Here is a 26,084-nt window from a genome sequence, read left to right as displayed (position 1 = left end):
AGCACCCTTTTCCCTTTTTTTTTCTGTTTTTGTCGGCTGACCAGAGCCACCTGCGGCAGTGGCTCTGGCTCGCCAGGACAGAGGGTCCCCAACACCCACTTCCTTCTCTTTTTTCAGCAGCAGTCGTAGGTTGTTGCTACTTTACAAAGACAACTGACAGGGGGTATCGACTACCCTGTCTCTCCCGGCCTGACCACCGAGCCCACCCCCTCCCGTTGGTCACTTAGCCAGTCGAGCTAAGCTCGGCTATAACCGAATTCAACTCGGTCTCCGCTTTCAGATCGAGCCGACTCAACCGAGCTTTACCCCCACATCTTGTACCGAACCTGGCTTGGTTCGATCGGCTTGAATTGGGTTCGTGTTTGACCCCTGCGATGCAATCATCGTCACGATAAGGTTTTAATACCATCTTTTATACAGCACAACATAATCTTTTTAGCGCTCCACACCGGCACAACAAATGCGACATGCTTACCATGGCACAAGCCCTTAAAAACCTATGCTCGAAATCGTTAGCGAGTATGACCATCTCCAAGGTAGGGGAAAGTTGCATAAGAGAACCAATGACGGAATACTTCTAACTAATACGTATGATATATATATATATATATATATATATATATATATATATATATATATATATATATATATATATATATATATATATATGCTTTTAACTCGAGGACGCAGTTGTGCGTATTCTTGTCTATTTAAATTATGTCATTTACTTTGTCGCCGCGCTGTTATATGCATAGGCTACTGCTTATGTAATTTATTTAGCCGATGTACGGTTTCGTACATCGTGCACTGCTTACGCAATTTATTTAGCCTATGTACGGTTTTGTACATCGTGCATCACTTACGCAGTTTATTTAGCTCGATACATGGTTTCGTACATCGAGTCTTGCTTTATGTCATTTACTTTGATGCCACACTGTAATGTGCACATACTTATGCTTTAATATATATATATATATATATATATATATATTCTATATACATGTATAACTTTATAAAGCATGCAGTTTTGCATACTCTTGCCTACCTTATATTATGCCTGCATGTATTTAAAAATGCAAATTTGCGCATCCTCACCAAGTCTTTGTTTTTAAAAAGGGATTTCACATGCGAGATTTCAAAGCTCGTATTATCTATTGTCTCAAAAAGCAAAACAAGTATTTGGTGTTTGTGTTTTTGCAATTGAGTTTTTCCCTCAAACTTGTGTAACGGAAAGGCATCGACTACATAGCCCTTGGTGGTACGTACGTCTGGTTCTTCTTTTTGGTATCCGAAATGACTCGGATATTCTCCCGTCTAAAGCACGAAACTTTGGAATTTCTAAATAAATATTGGGGTTTCTTTCTGAGAAACCGATATCCCTTTCATCGTAGTGGTACTATCAGACATGCATGGCATGTTAGTACTACGTGAAATGAAATGGGGATCTTCGAAACACGAGCTTTGATTAACAAGAGCAAGTGTCAAGAATGACACTAAAGCATAACCCTTAAAAAGGGTATAACTGGAAACAAAATAAAAATAAAAATGTATTCTTTATTGATATGAAAAACCAATTGCTTAAGAAGCATTGGAGTAAAATACAAGAGGGGCTGCACCCCTTTATATACACAGCTGAAAGAGGACTCAATAGAGCTGTTGGGCACAGTCCAACAACTCTATTGCTAGTCAAGTCTGGACAGGACTTGACTAGCAACAGTCATTCTAGTTCAAACTGAACTAGATGACATAAAGACAAAAAATAAAAATAAAGGAAAAAAAATACAGAAAAGAAAGAAATTAAAAATGTATTTATATATATATAATATTATTATATATACATATATGTACAGTTTTACATTTTAACACTCCCCCTCAAACTTACGGTACAATGAGCGAAAGTTTGTCTAAGAGAAAGTGAATTCGGGGAGCAGCGAGAGGCTTTGTAAAGAGGTCTGCTAACTGATATTCTGAAGTGACATATGGCAGATCAATTATCCCGTGTAGATATTCCTCTCTGACGTAGTGACAATCCATTTCGATGTGTTTGGTGCGTTCGTGGAATGTTCTGTTACTGGCAATGTAGATCGCACTTTTGTTGTCACAACACATTTGTGAAGCCTTTGTTGCTTCAACTCCCATGTCAGCAAGCAGTCGTCGGAGCCAAACTACTTCCATGGTCGTGGTTGCCATGGCTCTGTATTCAGCTTCGGTGGATGAGAGAGATACCTTCTGCTGCTTTTTACACCTCCACGAGATTAATGATTCCCCTAAAAAGACACAAAAGCCAGTGGTTGAGTGTCTGTTATTGGGATCACCTCCCCAATCAGCATCAGTATATGCAATTAAATCAAGAGAAGAGGAGGAAGATAAGAAAAGTCCTCGTGAAAGAGAGGACTTGATGTATCTGATAATACGCATGACTGCTCCCATATGAACAGAAGTAGGAGCATGTTGAAATTGACTTGCTGTATGAACAGCATGTGCTATATCTGGTCTGGTAATGGATAGATAGGAAAGTGCCCCGACAAGCTGTCTGTAAGGAGTAGGGTCTGCAAGAAGTTCTCCATCATCAATCTTCATTTTAACATTAACAACTTCTGGAGTGTCAACTTTCTTATCATCAGTAATACCAGACCTGAAAACAATATCAAAAGCAAATTTAGTCTGAGATAATAAATATCCTCTAGGAGAATAAGCAACTTCAATGCCTAAAAAATATCTCAACAAGCCCAAATCAGTCATTTCAAAATGAGATTTAAGAAGTGTTTTGATTGTTTCAACTCCCTGTTTATCGCTTCCGGTGATGATCATATCATCCACATAGAGAAGAAGCACAATGATCCCTGCATCAGAATTCTTAATAAACAAAGCAGTGTCAGTTAAACAGAATTGAAAACCAATATCAATCATAACACGACTAAACCTATCATACCAAGCTTTTGGTGCTTGTTTAAGTCCATAAAGAGCTTTTTCTAAGCGAAGGACTTTACCCTTAGGAATACTTAGACCAGGAGGGGGTTCCATATATACTTCTTCAACTAGCTTTCCATTTAAAAAAGCATTTTTGACATCCATTTGAAAAATAGACCATTTTTTGATAGAAGCTAAGGCAATTAAGGTTCGGACAGTAGTCATACGAGCCACCGGAGCAAAGGTTTCTTCATAATCAATCCCATATTCTTGGGCATAACCTTTGGCTACTAAACGAGCTTTATATCTTTCAAGAGTACCATCACTCTTGGTTTTAATTTTATAAACCCATCGACATCCTATAGTTTTCTTCCCTGGAGGAAGATCTTGAATATTCCATGTAGAAGCCTTTTCAAGTGCATCTAATTCAACTTTCATGGCTTCTATCCATTTGATATCATTTTTTGCTTGAAAATATGTGGATGGTTCTTCATATGAGTGAATTAATGCAATAACTGCCCTATATGTGGGTGAGAAAGACTCGTATGATACAAACTTTTCTGGAGGCCTCGAGATTCGGGATGATTGTCTAGTTGGAATGTTAGAATATTTCTCAAGTGCACATGGAGTATTAGACTCTTGTCGCCTGGAATATTGAATACTAGTATCTCTATGAACTTCTTCATTTTCAACATTAAGATCAATAATTCTTGGATCATCATCAAAGTTACAATCAAGGTCATATTCATCAGATGTTGATGTTAGATCTAGCAAAAAGGAGTACTCAGTGACGTCTTTTAATTTTCTAAAATCAAAGAAGCTCTCCTTTTCAAGAAAGGAAACATTTCTAGACACATATAGTTTATTATTTTTGAAGTCAAAACATCTATAACCTTTCTGGTTTTCAGCATATCCTAAAAAGGCACAGGGAATCGCACGAGGGGAAAGTTTATCATTTTTGTCAGTAAATATGAAACATTTGCACCCAAATATTCTTAATCTAGAGTAGTCTGGAGAAATGTTCATAAGTTTTTCAATGGGAGTGATATTTTGTAACGAAGAAGATGGCATCCTATTAATGAGATAGGTGGCAGTTAAGGCAACTTCTGCCCAAAAGTCTTTAGGGACTTGATTTGCTATTAATAAAGTTCTAGTGGTTTCTATAATATGGCGATGTTTTCGTTCTGCCAGTCCATTTTGTTGAGGTGTATAAGGACAAGATCTTTGATGTGTGATGCCATGCAATTTAAGATAATTTTGAAAATCTGTGGATAAAAACTCTCCCCCTGAATCTGTGCGAAAAATAGTAATATCATTTTGAAATTTGTTTTTAACCATATTATGAAAAGTTTGAAAGTATGAAAATACTTCAGACTTATGTTTGAGAAAGTACATCCACGTATGTCGGGAGAAATCATCGACAAAAATAACATAGTAAACAAATCCTCCTTTAGAAATTACTGGTGCAGGACCTCAAACATCCGAGTGTATTAATTCAAGTGGTCTTGAAGAGAAAAAGGTTCTGTTCTGAAATGGTAATCTTTTCATTTTGCCGAGAATACAATCTTTACAATCAAATGATTCAGAGTTACAAAATTTCCCTAGATTTGGAAAATGTTGGATTTTGGCTATATGTGGGTGACCAAGTCTCTTATGCCACAGTTCCAACTCTATTTTTTGAATATTATAACAAAAAGCTTTCTTCGGCATTTCAAAAAAATCCATGTAATAGAGTCCTCCTTCTCTATGGCCTTCCCCAATCAGCTTGCCTGACTGGCGATCCTGTACCCAACAACCATGAGAAGAAAAAGAAATATTACACCCATAATCAGAAATTTGAGATACAGATAAAAGATTTAAATTTAATTTGGGAACATGTCTGATTTCTGGAATAAAAAATTTTTTTGTTTTATAAATTTTTTCAAAATCTCCTATTCCTTCTATTTCAAGAGAAGTCCCATCAGCAGTAAAGACCTTTGACACACTTGTTTTATTTTTAACACATTTGGATAGACTTTGATTATTTGGGGTCATATGAAAAGATGCACCAGAGTCAAGAAGCCAAGAAATTTTACCTAAATCAGAAAAAGATGAGGCTGCTGCACCGGTTGAAGCTTCAGATGAGGAAGAGGCACCTTTGATGAGAGGCTGAAGGATCTCCATTAGTTGGGCCAGGGAAACTGGTGCATCCTGATCTTTAGGCTCCGATCCAGCAATTGCAACTCTTTTTTCTCTCAGCTCCTTAAGTTTGGGACATTGTGGCCTGTAGTGTCCCGGTTCATGACAGTGATGACAAATAACTTTCTTCTTATCATAGTCACCATTTTGTCGGTTAAAGTGAGGAGGCCTATATGATCGAACATGATTCCCTGGTCTAGACACGGCTAAAACGGAATCTTCTTCAATTTTTAAAGAACCTTTCCGGAGACGATTTTCTTCCATTGTTAACTCTTCAATAGTTTCAACAATAGAAGGAATTTTTCCCCGGTGAAGTAGGGCCGATTTAGTGGTTTCAAATTCCGGCCTTAATCCAGTGATAAACTGGTAAAAATGTTCAACATCGAGTTGTTTCTGACGAAGCTCGATGTCTTCGGCACAATGCCACTTTGGTTCTAAAAGGGAAAGTTCTTCCCAAAGTTCGGACAACCCATTGTAATATTCACGAATAGTTTTGTCTTCTTGTGTCATCATTCGAACTTTTTCTTGGAGGTTGCACACGTGTGCAATATCTTTAAGAGAATACATATTCTTAAGGTATTCCCATGCCTTATCGGCATGATCAAATTTGGCAAGACTTGAGCATTTTTTAATGTCAACGCTATTGATAAGCCATGACATTATCTTCTTATGAGATATTCTCCATTCTTTCCATTTCTTCTCGTATGAGGCAATAGCCTTGATTTTCTCTTCTTCCGATAGAGGGACGTCTTTATCTCCCTCCTTTTTAGTAAGAGATAGCTTAGGTTCCGAATCGGAACCATCCACAATCCCCCATAAGCCTTTTCCCCATATATGGTGCTTCATGATTGAAGCCCATGTTACATAGTTCGTATCGCTTAGTTTCATAGGCATGATGGTGATTTTATCATTGTCATCCATCGATTACAAGGAGAGAAAGAATAGGGATAGAAGAGAAACAAGAAGGAAAATGAGAAAGAAAGAAAAAGAAAAACAATACAACAAGATGTGAAATCTTCTCCAATGAAGTGATAAAACACTTCTCTTCAAGTGGCGAACACTTTTGCAAACGGGCACGGAAACCGAGGCAGCTTTTCTTCAAGATTTAGTACTTCCGCGGCTTTGATACCATGAAATGAAATGGGGATCTTCGAAACACGAGCTTTGATTAACAAGAGCAAGTGTCAAGAATGACACTAAAGCATAACCCTTAAAAAGGGTATAACTGGAAACAAAATAAAAATAAAAATGTATTCTTTATTGATATGAAAAACCAATTGCTTAAGAAGCATTGGAGTAAAATACAAGAGGGGCTGCACCCCTTTATATACACAGCTGAAAGAGGACTCAATAGAGCTGTTGGGCACAGTCCAACAGCTCTATTTAGAGCTGTTGGAATGTGTCAGTCCAACAGCTCTATTAAGAGCTATTGGACTGTGTCAGTCCAACAGCTCTATTGCTAGTCAAGTCTGGACAGGACTTGACTAGCAACAGTCATTCTAGTTCAAACTGAACTAGATGACATAAAGACAAAAAATAAAAATAAAGGAAAAAAATACAGAAAAGAAAGAAATTAAAAATGTATTTATATATATATATATATAATAATATAATATTATTATATATACATATATGTACAGTTTTACATTTTAACACTACGATGATTGGATGAGAGGTTTATAGTAACCTCGTAGACTGAAATTGCACGATGATTAAAAGAAAATCACATAAATGGTGATGATTCGCCTTCATAGGCAAGATGCTTGATTTGGTTTAAAAGACGAGAGTATATAGAATGGGTCGTCAGTTAAAAATAAAACTTGACATACCCATTCATCTCTTTGGTTCCGTTAAGAGAGATGATGAGATGATACAAAAACTCCGATGGACAGGTTATTAACAACCACGCTCCTCGAGTGACAATTGACTCGGTGTCCCCAGTCATCGGAGTTAAGGGACAAAACTACCAAAAATTATCCTAGGTGGTAGATCTCATGGACTTCTGCAGAAGTTTGGATGCATCCCTTGCCATGTATGCCTATGGGGAATTCTCTCTCGATCACTTGCCTTCCCCTTAGGAGCGGACTCAGCTAGTTGTCCCGGGTATCAAAATACATAGAATAACAAACCCTCGAGCAGTCTCAGTTGTTTCTATGTTTCTCTTATGTGTACCCTCAAGATAGTTAATATCAAAATAAGATTATCATGCTCATTTTACTTATTCTGAACTATGCATCACAAAAGAAACACTGTATATGTTAGTCTTGTTCTGAATTTTGATATCTATGCACTTATCAGATTTTTATAAGTATGACCCGTTTTATAGGGTACAAGTGATGATTATGTTGGTACGATAGGTGATGACGCGATGATATAAAGATCCTACTCTTTCTCTGACGTTTCATTCTTGAGCACGTTTTGTAATTTTGTATAAGGGTTTCTTTTGAAATTCCTCTTTTGTATAAACTTTAATTATAAAAAACCTTGTTTTGAATCTATATGGTTTCAATGCTTATATAGAGATACAAATTTATTGTGTAAAGGAAGGTTCGCCTGTAATGCACCCAAGATCTGTTGACTTGTTATTTCAAACACTATTTTTCTGCTGAACTGCTATTTTAAACTCTGAAAAATGATTGATTGCAAAGCATTTAAATTTTTCCTAAAAAGATTATAAGTTCAGGATTTTGGGGCATTACAACTTTGGTATCAGAGCAACAGAGAATACAGTGATTCATGATCATCCGACATCTGCATTGTACTGTAAGTATTTATTAATTAAATTATTTTTGTATCTATCATGATTAAAGAAATATGTTTTGATTTAGATGTCATATAATGAAATGGTTGAGGCAATAGATGCCTTGATCAGAGCAGTTGAACAACTCCAATCAATGGTCTAGAATCTGGATCGTAAGGTGGATAGGTTGGTTTATGAAAGCACCAACCTAGGACGACCTGGTAACCAAATGGAATGCCATCAAGCTCACTCGGGCCGAATGTTCCCCCGAAATCTTGTTAATTATATCTTTTGCGGTGAGATGGGCCATTCTGTGGAAGAATGCCATCTTAAACAGGGTCACGACAAGAGGCGACTCATCGTGCAAGGCCTTGAGGATGAAGCTTCCTTCGTAAGAGGTTTTTTGGATATACCTGACACTTCGACCTTACCCCCTCTCCTCCACGCAAAGTGAGGTGCACGAATATTGTGAGGAACAATGTTAAACAATACTTGAACCACTCTTAAGGTAGAAAAGTAGAGAATGCTAGGATTTTGATGCTTTTTGTAAAGTTGGCGAACTCTTGTCCAACAAGTTTTAACCTTTTGTAAAATCAATCAGCAATGTTGTTTTTTTGTAAAATGCTTCGTAGTATATAGAAATATTGTCGTAAGTGTTTACCACAATTATTTTAAATCTTGACTTACACGTCCTTTAGTGCGAATAAAGGATAACACGAAGTACGAATGGCAAATCACCTGATGAATGGGTTGAACAACGATGATTCATCATAGACTCCCTCAACATCCTGGCTACTGAGGCGAACCATCATCAAGGCATAATTACCTATGATTTTTTTTGAAACTAGATCCCCCGACCTTCGTTGGCAAGGCCAATCTGAAGCTCGCCGAAAACTGGGTTGAGGAGACAAAGCGAGCTTTTCAGGTACTGTCGGTACCCAAGGAAAATAAGATGATTTTTTGTACTTATAGGCTTAAGGATAACACTCGCAAATGGTGGGATGCGACCTAGGGTATCCATTTCCCAGGAGCAACAACTATTCCTTGGGAAGCTTTTCGTAGTGCCTTTATGGCAATTTATTTTTTTCCACATGCATGAGACAAGAAGAAGATAAAATTTTTGGAGTTATGCCAAGGTAATTCAAGTCTGGTGGATTACACCATGAGGTTTCAAAATTTGGAACGATATTGCTCCAACCTTTTCGAAGATGATCGCGAGCGGGCAGAAAAATTCATTCGGGGACTAAAGGAAGGACTCTGTTATCGGGTCCTGACCAGTATGCCCTCAACTTTCTCTGCAACAACCACCCTTTTAAATGATGATTGGGAGCGAGTTAAGGGTGAACAAGACAAAAAATCTAGTGGAAATGGTGGAAGCAACAAATGATAACATGCTAATGGCAAAATGCAGAGACCCCTATTCAAGAAGCACAATCAAGATAGAGTAATTGAGCAGTAACAACCAAATCAATCATGCCCGAAGTGCAACTATGTTCATCTTGAACAACCATGCCCTCAAGACACTTGAGGCTGTCTATATTACGGAAAGATGTAGCATTACATCCAAGAATGTCGCAAGAAGGCGGCAAATTGGCAGAGACGAACCACAGTCGAAGGTCAACAACAACAACAACAACTTCAACAACAACTGCAAGGAGAAGTGTCTGGCCATGTCTATGCCACCATGACTGAACAAGTAGAGAATAGCGAATAGACACTCTAATAGTCGTAGGTTAAGACTTTTTGTGATTCAGTACGAATTTTGCCAGACAAAAGTTAATCAATGAAATCATGTATAAATTATGTTTAAACAAGTGACTAGCCCAAAGCTTTTCTCAGGAACTCATTGTGAGTTGTCTTGATCACTTTAAGAGCTTATATGTTTGAGTTTACACAATCATGGGTTGTGCATCCTCGTTAACCCCGATTAACTTATACTACGATCTTTACATATAATCTCCGAAGGAAATTTTGAGGACAAAATTCTTTTAGTTGACTCCCCTGTCACTCGCTTGTAGCCCCTTGTCAGCACCCCCCTTTTGCCGAAGGACCGAGCAAGGCTCTGTCCTGTCGCAAGGTTGGGACCAGGCCGGGCTCGGCCTGACTACCGAGCCCACCTCCTCTCGTTGGTCGCTTAGCCAGCCGAGCTAAGCTCAGCTAGGATCAAGCTCAGCTCAATCTCCACTTTTAAACCGAGCCGGCTCAGTTAGCAAACTGAGTCTGACTCAAACGAGCTTTACCCTCTGCCTCTTGTACCGAACCCGGCTCGGTCCGGTAGGCTCAAACTAGGTTTGGGTTTGACCCCTGCGACGCAATCATCATCATGATAAGATTTTAATACCATTCTTTATGCAGCGTAATGTAATGTTTTTTGCGCTCCAGACTGGCATAACGGACGTGACACGCTTATCAAGGCAGAATCCCTTAAAAACCTATGCTTGGAATCATCAGCGAATCCGACCATCTCCTAGGTAGGGGAAAGTTGCATAAGAGAACAAATGATAGAATACTTCTAACTGATACATATTATATATATATATATATATTCATATACATATATATGCGTTTAACTCAAGGACACAGTTTTGCGTATTCTTGTCTATTTAAAATTATGTCATTTACTTTGCCGCTACACTATTATGTGCACGGGCTACTACTTATGCAATTTATTTAGCTGATGTATGGTTTCGTACATCGTGCACTGCTTACGCAATTTATTTAGCCAATGCACGGTTTCGTTAATCATGCACTGCTTACGCAATGTATTTAGCCAATGTAAGGTTTCATACATCGTGCACTGCTTACGCAATTTATTTAGCCGATGTACGGTTTCGTACATCGTGCACTGCTTACACAATTTATTTATCTCGATGTATGGTTTCACAGATCGGGTTTTGCTTTATGTCATTTACTTTGCCGCCGCGCTGTAATGTGCATAGGCTTATGCTTTAATATATGTATTCTATATACATATATAACTTTATAAAGTATGCAATTTTGCGTACTCCTCTCTACTTTATATTACGCCTGCATGTATTTAAAGACGCAAATTTGTGCATCCTCGCCAAATCTTTATTTTTAAAAAGGGATTTCACATGCGAGATTTCAAAGCTCGTATTATTCGTTGTCTCGAAAAGCAAAACAAGTATTTAGTGTTTGCATTTTTGCAACTGAGTTTTTCCCTCAAACCCATATAACGGAAAGGCATCGACTACGTAGCTCTAGGTGGTACGTACGTCTGGTCCTTCTTTTAGGTATCCAAAATGACTTGGATATGCTCCGGTTTAAAGCACGAAACTTTGAAATTTCTAAATAAATATTGGGGTTTATTTTTGAGAAACTGATATCTCTTTCTTCGTAGTGGTACTATCAGACATGCACAACATATTAGTACTACGATGATTGGATGAGAGGTTTATGGTAACCTCGTAGCATGAAATTACACAATGATTAAAAGAAAATCACATAAATGGTAATGATTTGCCTTCACAATCAAAATGCCTGATTTGGTTTGTGTAGAATGGGTCGTCAGTTATTGAAACTGACACTCATTCGTATCTTTGGTTCCGTCAAGGGAGAAGATTGAATGGTACAAACTATCCGATGGACAAGTTGTTAACAACCATGCTCCTCGAGTAGCAATTGACTTGGTATCCTCGGTCTTCGGAGTTAGGGGACGGGGCTACCAAAAATTATCCTATGTGGTAGATCTCATGGACTTGCAGAAGTTTGGATGCATCCCTTGCCATGTATGCCTCTGGGGAATTCTCTCTCGGTCATTGACTGTCCCCTTAGGAGCGGTCTCAGATAGTTGTCCGGGGTATCAAAATACATAGAATAACAAACCCCCGGGCAGTTTCAGCTGCGTGCCCTCAGGACAGTTAATATCGAAACAAGATTATCATGCTTATTTTACTTATTCTGAACTGCACATCACGATAGGAACAACATATATGTTAGTCTTGTTCTAAATTTTGATATCTATGCACTTACATGATTTTTATAAGTCTGACCCATTTTATGGGGTAGAGGTGATGATTAGGTCGGTACGACAGGCGATGGCGCGATGACGTGATGATATCAAGATCCTACTCTTTCTTTGATGTTTTGTTCCTGAGCACGTTTTGTAATTTTGCATAAGAGTTTCTTTTGAAATTCGTTTTTTGTATAAACTTAATTATCAAAAACCTTGTTTTGAATCTATATGGTTTCAATGCTTATACGAAGATACAAATCTATTGTGTAAGGGAAGGTTCGCCTGTAATGCGTCCAAGATCCGTTGACTTGTTATTTCAACCACTATTTTTCTGTTGAATTGCCATTTTAAACTCTGAAAAAGGATTGATTGCAAAGCATTTAAATTTTTCCTAAAGAGATTACAAGTTCGGGATTTTGGGGGCGTTATAGGAATTCTGGAAGATAACCAAAGGCCTCACCATGATCTGCCTCTTTCGAAGTTGATCTGGTGGCCGCAATCACGCCTTATGCCCATCGGATCTGATCTCGTGCCTACCAGAGGAGCTAGGGTTTCGTTTCTTTCCGATCTTTAGTAGCGGCTTGGTCTCTCTATATTCTGGATAAATCTAGTAGATTCGTAATGCATTTCCTTTATTTTTCTCCTGAATTATGAGAGAGAGAGAGACACCAAACTCCTCAACCATCACGTGGTTGTTATTCTGACCATCTCTCCCTCTCACTCTCAAGTGAGATTTGATGTTTTGGGTCCAATGTGCACTTTAAGAAGATCTAGACCTGTTGGATGTGGATCCAGGACAGATGAGTTGGGATCTGGTCACTGAATTTTATTGGTGAAAATTTTTCAATTAATTCAACATCAATTTACTTGGAATCTGTCTGACTTGAACTGATTCCATAAACAATCAAGTGATGTTTGTGGAGGGTTATTTCATCAATTTGAATTACATTGATTTTAAATACTGTTAGCCACATTGCTCTCATACCTCGTTAATCTTTTATTCATAGTTGAAGAGTAAATAAAATCTACTTGTCTTAATATGGTATTTGCATGTACACAAAATTTGTTAATTTGTTTAAAGACCATCTATCCTTTATTGTAGAATAATATGGTATATGTGCAAACCAATCAAACGAGATAAAAACCCCCGGATAGCTGATAGCAATATAATCTAGTTGCACAAACATTTCTCTTTGTATGTAGAGTAAAATTAAAGACAATCCAGTTAGCTTAGATGGGTTTACTTGTTTGTTTCCTTTGATTTAGATGCTAGCACATTGTGGTCATGAATGTATCTTTAGGCGATAAATGTAGCTTGAGTAGTGATGCAATCTGAAGCCTAAATGTTCTCATGCTTATGCAGATAGTTCTGACACTTGAGATCTATGGTGTTAAGAAAATTGTTGGCATACCATTTGGTTACCGAGGATTTTTTGAAAAGGGCTTAACTGAAATACAGGTGTGAATCCGTACCTAGTGAGCACATTTCCTGCTTTGTTTCCATTGATTATAATAGAAATAAAACTTCCAGCTTTCACGTGAAGTGGTGCAAAACATCAATCTTGGTGGTGGAAGTTTATTAGGTGTTTCTCGTGGGGGTGCTAAAGTGAGTGAGATTGTAGACAGCATTCAGGTACTACTGTCGTAAGTTTAATGCATCACACAGCCTCCTTTCTGTGCTTGTCTCTACCTTACATGCAGATCCTGAGTATTCAAACTAATTTTGTATTCTCTTGAGCTCTAGGATAGGGGAATTAACATGCTTTTCCTACTTGGTGGGAATGGTACACATGCAGGGGCTAATGCAATTCATGAAGAGGTAAGTTAATCCAATGCCTTTGAGATAGTTATTATTATAATTTCCATCAATTTTCCAATCTTATGCACATTCTACTCACTTTTCTTACCCTATATTTTTCTTTGATAAATTTTATAATGGCACTTAACTTTTTTGTACAATTCAAAAGTATGCCTGACATTTGCAAAATTATAAAAACCAAAAAGCAATTTTTTGTGTGCTGATTAAAAAAACAAACCTTTTTAGTCATAACCCCGACTACTAAGCCATCCTGGTTTGAACAAAGATATGTGATTAAAAACAAACTTTTTTCCATGTAACTACTACTACGAAACCATCCTGGTTTGAACAAAGATATTACCTTTTTACCCTTTAACATGAGAAAAATACTCTTGATTCAAATGCGTTTAGAGGCTCATAAATTAGGTAGTTTTTTATTTCATATCTCCTCTATTGGTTTTGGCTCTCATTATCTTTGATTCAGTCTTAAAATGTAGCTAATCATTGTCCACATGCCAACAGCAAACTGGTTGAACTTGAAGAAAGATTGAGTTTAGAGGGGAAAAGAGAAAAGTAGTATTAATAAAATAGTAAAGGGCGTATTTGAGACTTTTCATTAAATTTGATGTGAAATCTATCCATGATTTTTTTGGTTTACCATTAAAAGATTAGGTGCATTCTTGAAATTTTTTGAGATGTAGGTGCATGTTTAAATCATGCTGAAAAGTTGTTTGCCAATTTGAAAACTTCTCTTTTCTTTCTATATTTGTTTTGGCTGATCTACTACAAGTTTTGGTCTAAGATTAATGCCTCTAGTCATTGCTTTAATATTTTATTGCCATATTCTATAGCATATCGAGATTGTTAATTGATTTTCTTATTGGGCTTTGATTTACATTGATGGGTTGCATTTTTTTAATCTATTTATGCATAGTGCTGCAAGCGGAGGATGAAAGTATCTGTTGTCTGTGTTCCAAAAACCATAGATAATGATATCCTTTTGATGGATAAGACCTTTGGATTTGACACTGCTGTAGAAGAAGCTCAAAGAGCAATTAATTCTGCTTACATTGAGGTAAAATTTGCCTTCCATCTTATGTAATATTTATTGACAACAACATGTATCAATCATATGAAAACAGAAAATGTAGGTGTGACAAAGAGCTGGGATATCTTGGTCCCATTTGTTTATGTTTCTGGTTCTGACCTTGAAAAGACCTCCTTACAGGGTAAACTCAACTTTTCCCCCATATTATCATTCCTCAGTTGCGGCTGTCATAGATCTTGTGCAGATGTATCTGGCTTGAACTTTTAGGAAAATGCAATCCAGGCTGATTGGGTTGCTGTCCAAACGGTAAACCTGATAGGTTTATTGACTGACTTGCTTGGGTTATAGCCTGTGCATTACAAGGCCAGTCCCAACTAGAGATATCCCACTACAAGTTCTAAACAAACCGTGCTCAACACTGATAGGATTTGAGCTTTCATGCTTTTGAGCATGGTTCATTGAGTTTCTGTTGAATTTTCTCTATATATTTCCCTGTTTGATGAATCTACTATATGTTTTATCTAGGCTCATAGTGCATATCATAGCATTGGTTTGGTGAAGTTGATGGGAAGAAGCAGTGGCTTTATAGCCATGCATGCATCACTAGCAAGTGGACAAGTGGATGTTTGCTTGATACCAGAGGTATACACGCATACCTGAATTCACTTTTTCTTAAATGATCATAGTGAAGGTTGATCCATTTATTTTCTTTATGAAGGTTCCATTTAGCTTATCAGGGCAATATGGTGTTCTGAGGCACCTTGAACAGCTTATACAAACAAAAGGGTCAGCAGTGGTTTGTGTGGCTGAAGGTGCAGGACAGGCAAGTTTTCTTTATTTGATGCATGCCAATTTTAGCTAGAAAAGGATGCCTTCTTTCAGTGAGCTTTTTAGATCTGAATTTGGATGAACACAGTTAGCATGATGGATGTACTGATGAGATTTTTCAATTAATTTTTTCAAGATTACTATACTTTCTGGAATATTGTTAGAAAATATATCCGCTAGTACTACTTGATATTGTCTGTTCATGATGCTCGGTATATACATTGTTGAGTGTATGATTAATCTTAACAATATTGTACCATGTAAACATGGTGCATTTAAGTTATCAATCATATGGTCTGAAACAAGATTTATTGATTCTGAACATCATCTGATTATTATAAGATAGATGGTGCATGCAATACTGTATAGGATACTAACTTGGAATTACTAAAATTCTCCTGAATGCCAATACAACTTGCATAACAAATATAAATGATGAACAGGTCCATAATACTTCATTATTGTACTTGCCATTAACACTCTTTATATAAGTTCGGGTTCATCTGGACATGATCTTCATTTAATAGAAGCTTTCCAGCTAGAATATCAGCAATTTATTTTTCAGTTTCAATAAACCATGTCTAAGTTTCCATTCTTAATTTTCTTATATGATGAATGACTGTTGATCTATATGCACTTAGTTTCGATGGAGAACTGTGTTTTGCAATGGAGAACTGCATATAGTGTGTTGTTTCTTTACTTGTATTCCCCCCAAATTAGTACATGTATGCTTTTCCAAATGAGGCAAAAAGCAATGCCTTTGATACAAACAATTCATGGCAGCAATAGCTTCCATGGTCAAGACTTGAGTTCAACTGGCTTGCCCTACAACCATCCGTGCCTTCTATTGTCCACAAAGATGCAAAAATTAAAAATGGATTTCTTTTTTGAATCCAGATCTCCTACCAACCAGCATAGAATAGCCAGTAAGGGGTGAAAAAAATATCATTTGGCTATCTTATGAGCACATAACAGCATATATCAACCAGTGATAAAGTCATAAAGATAATGTGCTCAAATTTAAACTAGGTTTTACAAGGTTAAACCATTTAGCAAACAGTGCGTCTGCAAGTGTATCTGTTGATATCTTTAGTTTTCATTTTCGGGTTACTTCCATGTTTTTTTCACATTATAACAATTGCTGACTGCTGAGAATGTAATTTTTTCATGTATTACTCTGTAAGTTTTGAACCAACTAATATTGATACCAATCTTAAATTCATGTAGGACTTGCTTCAAAAGTCAAATGCTACAGATGCATCTGGAAATATTGTATTTGGAGATATTGGTGTCCACATCCAACAGCAGGTAAGTTTGTTGCTACTAGGATTTGCAAAAACTTGAAGTTTTAAAATGTGTTACCATTCCCCAGAGAAATTCCTTTGTCCTGTTTTTATTGCTATTAGCAGACCATGGAAGGTTCTAAACTGTGATTTAATTCTATAGTGATTATATTCCATATGGAGTTTATGAAGCATTCGTTTCCTATAGAATTTTGTTTCTACAACTGAATAGATGACTCTCTCTCTCTCTCTCTCTCACACACACACACACACACACACACATGTATGGATATATAAAGTTAATTGACTGCCAAATCACTATGTCCACCATGGTTATATTGTCTGTTTGGAGGGATATACCATGAAAGAAGAGCTCAACTGTGCATCTCTTCTCGTTAGGACAGAGCATACATACCCAAAAGGGGTTGATTCCCTTAGTTTGTCCCTGTTACACAATGTGGAGAGAAATGTCCTTATAACATTGACCAAGCACAAAATAAAAAAACAAGACTAAAAAACTTACTAGTCATCCTATGTACAATATTATACATAACAAAGGAATGCCAACTATGTCCCTTGGCACAACCAAACCTAATATTTTCAAAGTTATAACAGTTAAGTATGTCGCTCATAGGTGGCAATACAAAATACAAAAACGAAAGAAATTAGAAGTTATGCTACAACTCTATTTGACATGAACTAAATCTGATATGACTCAGAACCTTGTCCTACTCAGTATGCTGGTAGCTGGTCTAACTTGGGCATTAACAGATTGGATTGTGTGGACACATGTTTGGATCTGGACTCTTGGAGCTGGTTTACATCATAATATATCTTTCCTCAGTACATTGAGTCAAAGAATGATGCAGTTGTTTGATATTCCAACTCAGTCTAACCTGTTCATTAAAGGTCAAGAGCTTTTATTGTTGAAAATTGAATTACACAGGGTTTCATCTTGTGTATACAACTCAATTTCATCATTATGAGTGATTTTTTTTTTCATTTGTTAAGTTTCTCTGGCCAATATTTCATGCCCCATTGCCTTTTTTCTGTGTTTTTTTTACTTAGAGGTAGTACATTAAGGTCATATTTTTCTGGCTAAGATTTCTCCGATCCTTTTTTTTTTCACAGATCAAACAACATTTCAAGTCTATTGGTGTTCCAGTTGATGTCAAATATATAGATCCAACGTACATGATCCGTGCATGCCGAGCCAACGCCTCTGATGCAATTCTCTGCACTGTCCTTGGACAAAATGCTGTGAGTCTTTCTTTGAGACTAAACTGAAACTTTGTGTTTTAATGTTGTTGGCAGATAAAGGGTCCGTTGCCTTTATCATTGGTGATCCAACAGCCGTGTTTGCTTTACTTTATTCATGAAACTCTAGAATAGAAAGTATAAGTGAAATCTTAAATTAGGGATTATCAATTATGTATGTGTTACCAATTTTTTGAGCAAAATTGTTGGCATGGGAGCTTTAGTGCTAAAAAATCTGAATGTTTATTTATTTATAATTTGTTAGTCATGGAAAAATGCAAAACATAAGTCAAAATTAGACAATTTTGTTTGTCTGACATTCAAAAAAATAAACCAGCAATTGCTATTGTTGACATGTTAACTTTGATAATCCTGCTATTAATGTTTCAAGGATTCTCAAGTCTAGTCAGATGCATATTTGCTTGAAAAATAAATGAGCCTATTGGTGACTCTAGAGATACATACCATATACTTGATCTGACCATCCAAGGCTGAATAGACATGGACCAATAACTTGTTCCAATCTTTAGGTCAAACATTGTGAACTTATTGATGCTGTTGTTTCTGATTGTGATGTATCATCTACTTTGTTTCTTGATCTTTCAACATGCTGGATGGTGTAGGTGCATGGTGCATTTGCTGGATTCAGTGGGATCACAGTGGGTATATGCAATACTCATTACGTATACCTTCCTATCCCAGAAGTCATTATGTCTCCAAGGTTTGTGGATCCCAACAGTCGGATGTGGCACCGATGCTTGACGTCTACTGGCCAACCTGATTTCCTTCCATAGATCTTTGATTCTGTCTTTCAACATGGCCAACACCGGCCATGCATTGCTTAACCAAATGACTTGCATTGCATTTACTGTTCTGGCTTGGCTGATTTTTATTCAACTGCTAGAGGGAAAATGCTGATTATGAAAGGCTAGAAGAGTTTCCTCCAGGTTCTTGAGCCGGCAAATTTTGAGATTAACATAGAACTCATGAGATGATGGCCAATGTAAGCATTTGTCATTCTTTTATAATGGAAGTTCTGTTCTATGTTTTATTTTCCTCTTTTTAATATATAATTTCCTTTTCTAGGTTCAGTGGTTGGAAATTTTGAGAAGTGTCTACATTGATCACCTGTCAGTTCTTTTGAAATGGCTATGCAAGAAAACTATAAAATGCTATTGAGTAGCTTTCAAGGGCTTTAGTTTGATGAAAAATCTGTACGCTTCTGATTCTATTTGTGGTTTGAGATAAAAACTTAATGTTATCAAAACCACCAGGCGATCCCCTAACCATTGCCATGAATAAAAACTTAAATGAAGATATTTTAAAATGACAAAACTTGAACATTTTGGAGAACTAAAAATTCACGATAATTATCACTCTTATTTACAGCAGCTGTAGTAAGAAAAACAAAAGGTTCCCATCAGTACACGTTCAACTGTAGATTACGTCTATAGTGTTTGATATAAAAAAGACATTAAAAAAAGGGAAAAATGTAATTTCTACTCAAGTTTTGGACCTTCATTAGGGCCAAATATTCATATATATATATATATATATATATATATATATATATATATATATATATATATATATATATATATATATATATATATATAGAGAGAGAGAGAGAGAGAGAGAGAGAGAGAGAGAGAGAAATTCAACATTACCACTCATGAAGATCAACACAATGTTGAACCCATGAACAGAACAAGAGCAAAAGCCAAAACAAAAGAAGAAAGCAGAAGAGAAAAAGAACATGACAGATAAAACGGGCTCATGCAGGAGCCACTTGCTTAGATTGAGGCAAAAGAGAGGTAGCGTCAAGATGCATATGCAAGATCGCAGAAACATCTATCAAGATTTTATGCACATTTTGAATGTTAACCAGAATTTGATGAAAATGAGCATCGTTTCACGCCATCTAAACAAACCACCAAGAAGTAAGCAACCACGTCCACCATATGAACCTCCACCTTGTGCTACACCTAATACAAACCGGGCCGAAGATCTGATCTAGTGCAAAGGACTCCTCCTTAATAAACACTTCCGGATGCCTTCAGGTCCTACTAAAGAGTTCCACAAATATTGGGCAAGACCAAAACAAGTGAAACATAGATTCTTCTGTAGCTTGATAAAGCACGCACCAACTCGGGAGTTGAATGCCCTACTTCTTTAAATTACTGTGGGTCTGGATCCTATTGTGCAAAATTAATCAAGCCAGGACTCAAGAACGGGGAGAAGGACCCTTTGCCCAAAGTACATTCTCGGGCAACCAATCAGCCCCCGGAGAGAGCAACGATCTATAGACTTTTGAGGTGAGGAACTCTCCGCTTGGCGCCAGCGCCCACTGGAACCACTGACCAAAATTTATGGAGTCCTCAAAAGGGTCTCTAAAGCAGGCTAAATCCCTCAACCACGATTTATGCAAGTGTGAGAGCACCAAACCCCAGGTTTCCAGACTAACCGGGATAATAGCAGAAGTCCCATATTTAGCAAGAAGCAAATGAGCACAAGGGTTAGCCAGTTGGTGGGCCAACCAACATTGCTTGGTGACAAGAACAATGCTCCGCAGTCTGGGTGCAGGAATGCCTAAACTAGCCATACGCCGAGGTAAGACCACCGAACGCCAACCAATCAAGTGACGCTTACCCTTGAGTTGACACCCAGACCATAGAAAACCTGCTAGCAAGCACGTTAGTTGCTTCTCTACTCCCACAAGCATCACAAACATAGACATGAAAAATTCTAAAATAGTTGAAAGAACATGTCTAACTAAGGTTAGATGGTCAGCGATGAAGAGATAAGACGATTGCCACGAAAGCAATTTGTGCTTCACTTTTTGAAGCGGCGGAGCCCATGCAGCAGAAGAGAGGTGCTTCACTTGTAACGGCAAGCCCAGATACATAATAGGCATGTCAGAAATAGTGCAATTAAAAATTCTCTTCCCAGCTGTAAGCATATTGGCATGAACATTGAACATGGTAATAGAGCATTTTGTCTCATTTAGAGAAAACCCAGATAGGCAGAGGAAGAACTGAATGATAAGCTTGAACCTAAGCATCTGCTGAACATTAGCACAAAAAAAATGATCATATCATCAGCATAAGTAAGAATATGGCCCGGGAAGTTTGGAACCTGCAAATGATCAATGAAACGCGATACCGCAGCCCGCTTAAGCATGACCACAAGACCCTCAATAACTGCATTGAACAACAAAGGCGAGAGGGGGCACCCTTGCCGCAAACCCCGGGCCAGCTTGAACCGGTCTCCTCTAACACCATTGATATTTAACATGGCCTGAGCATTTGAGACCAGCTCCCTCACCCAACCAGAAAAATGATGACCAATACCAAAATTTGCTAACATTTGAAATAAGAATGACCAATGCACATAATCAAAAGCTTTATGAAAGTCTAATTTAAGGACAAAGTAAGGCTGACCGCTATGCTGCAAGGAATGAACAACCTTGGACGCTATGATGAACGAGTGTTGAACCCTCTTATTACGGATGAAGGTGAACTGAGAGTGAAAAAATCTGGTTAGCCACCGATTTCAGCCTATTCGCCAAAACCTTGGCAAACATCCGATAGAGAGCACTCATAACTGAGATTGGGCGGAACCGAGAAATATCAGTGACCTCATCATCTTTCGGAATGAGCAAAATAATAGCTACATGAAAATGATAAGGAAGTCTGGAGTTACGATAGAACTCATCAAATATGCTCACCACGTCCGATTTAACACAATCCCAAAAAGATTCTAAAAAGTCAACATGAAACCCGTCAATGCCAGGCGCTTTTCAACCCGACATATCCTTAATGGCCCTAAAAATCTCATCATCAGAGAACCTCCTTTGTATAGATCTGACTTGTTCATGCTGAATTGACCCAACTAGGACATTACCAAAGACACCCTCCACAGTTAATGAAGCAGAATATAAATCCTTAAAATATAGCAAGACTGTCAGATTAACGTGTTGATTGAGATAGGAAACACCCCCAATGGAGATAGAAGGAATGACCTTCCTCCTATGACGATAAGAAGCATATGAGTGAAAAAATTTAGTGTTGCCATCACTAGCCGCAAGTCATTTCACCCTAGACCTCTACTTTCAGCAAATTTCCTCTTTGACCCTCCAGCTTTTCAAGAGCATAGTTAATTCTAAGGACCTGGCCTGGAGACTGAGAAGTTGCAAATCAGAAAGAGAGTCAGGAGAAGATATAGATTGATACAATGCAGAAATCTCTTGATCCCATGCGGCCATTTGCTGAAATTTCTCCACATTACGACTATGAAGCCAAGCTTTGATATCCTTAGCTAGACGAGAAAACTTCTTTTGAAACCGGAGCACCGTCCAATGCTCATCAACAGGTTTGTTCCAAGAATTAGCAATAATCGAGAGAAAATCTGGCTCCTGAAGCCACCATTCTTCAAACGCAAAGCTCCTGGTGGGATGAAAGCCATCCCCCCAATGAGTGATGATCTGCCCATGATCGGAAATTGAGGGAGCAAGCAACACACACTTAACGTCGGGAATGAGGTCCAATAAATTAGGGGTGAAAAAGACCTTGTCAAGGACCCTACAGCACGAGCGAGACCGCCTATTCGACCAAGAGAAGCGCTCCTCGGTTAAAGGAATATGGTAGAGGAGATCTCACTGAAAAAAGTCTTGAAAATCTCACATAAAGGGATTAGGAAAAATGAGGTTATTAGAGTCATGAATAGATAGCAAACAATTGAAATCCCCCATAAAAAGATGACACTCTGCGCTAGAAACGACAACCCTATCCAAATTATCCTAAAATGCGGGCCTCATGGCGGCGAGATTAGGGCCATAAACAATAGAAACCACTACCCTTCTACCAACTTCCTGCAAATTGAAAGTAATAGATAGAGAGAAAAAACCCACATCCAGCTGAGATAAATTTAAAGACTGTTTTCCCAAGATAAGGATACCTCCTGCATGATTGACCGCAGGCTTAAAGAAATAGTCAGCTCCCTGCTAGATGCTAGAGGCGACCACGAGCGGGATGACCTCTATTTTTGTTTCACATAAAGCAAGTAGGTCGGGCTTTTTCTCCCTAACCCAATTAGCAAGAAACAAGCGTTTCGTGGGACAATTTAAGCCACTAATATTCCAACAAACAGTCTTCATGGTACAAAATCTGAAAAAACCTGGGGCTGGTGGCACCGAGACGACCTTCTTGGGGACCTAACATCGGTAGCCGAAACAATTGACAAAGGCCTCCTCTGTTTTTGCTGACCATGTATGATTTGCCGAACACCTCCAGCACTAACAAACAACCTCAAGTGACCATCGAAAATGTCCAATTGCTCGCAGTCTGCTCCACCAAAGTGGCAGAGGGAGTCCCCAGTAATAGCAAAGATAGTTGAAATCGTAGAATCCATATCAACAACTATAGCTTGCAACTGCGAAGAGGAGAGAGATATCCAGCAACTTAGCTGCATCGATAACCGTGACACCAGAAGCTGTGGACTAGGACGCTACTAAAGCAAAGGCATAAACATGTGGCTACCCTGACCCCACGCTAGACTACCGGATGAGACACCGTTTGGCAGAAGACCAAAAGATTTGGCAGATGAAAAAACCTCAGAGACATAATGCGATATAGGAAAAGGATGCGGAACCGAGGAGCCAAGCACCATGAATCTGATTGCCCGATTGGTTCTAGCATTAAATGCGATAAGATTGATAACCAAATAATGAGAGTGTTTATAGGGAAAAATAATAAGGGACGATGGAAAAATTGTCCTTTGTCCACCACGCACAAGCGTACCCAACCGCGCCTCCAAGCTGTAACGGGAAGGGGTATAAACAGAAGCAAACACTAGACCCCGAGCATGAGAAATAATTAGTGACTGAACTCCAGTAAAGAAAACATTGCTATCATGGTCAAATTTTTGTGGGCCCACCCTTGACAGAACTTTCGATGGCGAGGATGGCAAAATTTTCCTATGCTTCCCACGAGCATTCCTACCCAACCGCGTCGTCAGTCCACCATGAAAATTGGTGCAAAAAGAATCAAACGTCGAGCTCCATGCAGGATAAATAATAAGCGACAGATCTCTAGGAGAGAAAACATTGATGGCATAGCCAGATTTTTTGAGGTCCACCCCTGACAGAACTTGCGATGGCTAGGAGATGTCATCATACGTTGGAGATGAGGCTAACATAATCAAAGTATATGACGGAAAAGAAAGCCTGAAGTGCTGCGGCCGGACCGTGACCCAAATAGACCCAATCTTGATTGCATGGAATGTTCGTCGGGTTATGAAGATTGCCAATCTGCACCCACGGTAAGAAGGATAATTTTCGGAGAGGCCGTTCAGGATTCCGACTTGCAGGATGATGCCCCAACCCAGAAAAATCTTTATTGACTAGATTCTGCCCCGACGAATGGGAATGTGAGGGGTTAGATCGCCTTCGCTTCCAGACTGAGTGACGACGAGAGAGAAAAGATGAGCCACACTTATGACAATCAAAGCGTTTGTGGAAATTCAGAGAGAAACAAGCAACACACCGCCAATCCTTTGGCCTGGCATGACTCAACTGAGATCTAGAGCGAACAACATAGAAGGAGCTTTGCCAAGTAGATGGGACCTGCTGCCATCCCCGATCAGCAATCCATTCTGGATGTTCACGAACGAAGAAAGGCGAAACAAGCATCGCCTTAACAAAGCACACTTTGAGAGGCTCCCACCTAATAGCTCACAAAAAAAATCTGATGTCCAAAATACGAAGAGAGCCCACATCTAGGAAAGATCGAAGGGACTCTGAAAGCTTAGAGAAGAACCAATAATTGAGTCTGAAAGGCAAGACAACATCCAATCCCCACCGGCGAAGCACAAAGGCTGCACCCCAGTCTTTCACAGCTTTCTTGATGAAATGTAGGGCTCGCAGGTTGACCTTCAATGGGAGATCAGGAGCAAGCCCCCAAAAACGGCTCGATGAGGGGCGCATAACGAAACCATGAACATCCAGACGACGAAGGGCACCGATGGAGCTGCCTACAAAACTTCTAAAAAGGGAAGAGACGAGATAGAGGCACACCTGCAAGGGTTGGGTACTCCGACGGAACTCAACATAGGCTAGGGCATCCGACGGTGTTCGACGCGCCCCCTAGAGAGGGAGAGATGGCAGCAACGACATCGCTCATCGTTGGAACTCAGAATCCTTCACGCACGTCTGTGGCCAAAACCCTCCAGGCTTTCCGACGGGTCCCCCGAGTAGAAGGGAGCAGTAGAGAGGATGCTGATGGGTTCGACAAAGAGAGAGAGGGGGGGAGGGGGACAGAGTGAACAGTGAGGCCGAGCTTCGAGCCTGCCACCGAAAACGCAAACCTCGACGCCTTCTTCAGACTTCGACCAAGACTAACGCTAGAAGCCAGTAGCTGATGCCTGAAAAATGGACCCGGATGGGAGGGGGATGGACCTCGCGAGAGGGAAACTACAGGGGGGGTCACAGGTGCCGGTGGTCTGGGGAAGAAGGGAGCGAGGGAGATCGCAGTGGGAGAGCGAGGTGGAGCCTGGGTTTACAGGGGGGGCCGGCGAGTCGAGGGAGCAGAGAGGCGGGAGACGCAGGGGAGGTTGGCTGAGTCGGGAGTCCGGTTAGGGGGGGCGGAGGGGGAACAGTGTCGGGAGAGAGAGCTGGGTAGTTCTGACCACCTTGTCCGACGGTGACAAAGGAAACACAAGAAGAGGAAGGAGGCGGTGCTTCCTGCCTACCTCTTTAGTTTGAAAAGAAGCAGGGGAGGGGAAGAAGAGCAGAAGAGGTAGGTGGGGAATGAGATAGAGGAGAGGCGGCACAAGGGGGTTTTCGACGGAGGGTAAAGAGGCGGTAGGGGGAAGGGGGTGAGGGGCCGCTGGCAGGATCAGGTCGGCCGGTACGAATCTCCGACTATCAATTGATAGACTAACCTTTGCAGGGACAGAGAGATTCCCCACTCGTAAAAGTTTAGAGAGCAATGGTTACGTAGAAACCATAATACAAATTGGCAATTTAGGCACATTTATTATTATTTTTTTAAATCTGATTGTATGAATGT

The 26,084-nt window shown here is 39.1% G+C and overlaps 1 protein-coding gene across 1 annotated transcript in view; it reads left to right on the top strand.

Annotated features, from left to right (window-relative positions):
* Window positions 1-18,758, top strand: part of LOC149811952 (ATP-dependent 6-phosphofructokinase 5, chloroplastic-like) — a gene marked incomplete at its 3' end in the record, with an annotated part of 68,167 nt that extends 49,409 nt beyond the window's left edge. Inside the window, exons 5-13 of the mRNA XM_089992954.1 lie at window positions 13,168-13,263; window positions 13,336-13,437; window positions 13,549-13,623; window positions 14,537-14,677; window positions 15,176-15,292; window positions 15,369-15,473; window positions 16,706-16,786; window positions 17,893-18,021; window positions 18,642-18,758. Of these exons, the coding sequence (XP_089849080.1) occupies window positions 13,168-13,263; window positions 13,336-13,437; window positions 13,549-13,623; window positions 14,537-14,677; window positions 15,176-15,292; window positions 15,369-15,473; window positions 16,706-16,786; window positions 17,893-18,021; window positions 18,642-18,758 (963 nt within the window). The remainder of the gene's footprint in view (window positions 1-13,167; window positions 13,264-13,335; window positions 13,438-13,548; window positions 13,624-14,536; window positions 14,678-15,175; window positions 15,293-15,368; window positions 15,474-16,705; window positions 16,787-17,892; window positions 18,022-18,641) is intronic.
* Between the last annotated feature and the right edge of the window lie 7,326 nt (window positions 18,759-26,084).

Source organism: Nuphar pumila, chromosome 17 (assembly GCF_984573655.1).
Source record: "Nuphar pumila chromosome 17, dmNupPumi1.hap1.1, whole genome shotgun sequence".
Taxonomy (NCBI): domain Eukaryota; kingdom Viridiplantae; phylum Streptophyta; class Magnoliopsida; order Nymphaeales; family Nymphaeaceae; genus Nuphar; species Nuphar pumila.
Note: the sequence above shows the minus strand (reverse complement) of the source record. Positions and strands in the feature narration are given on the sequence as shown.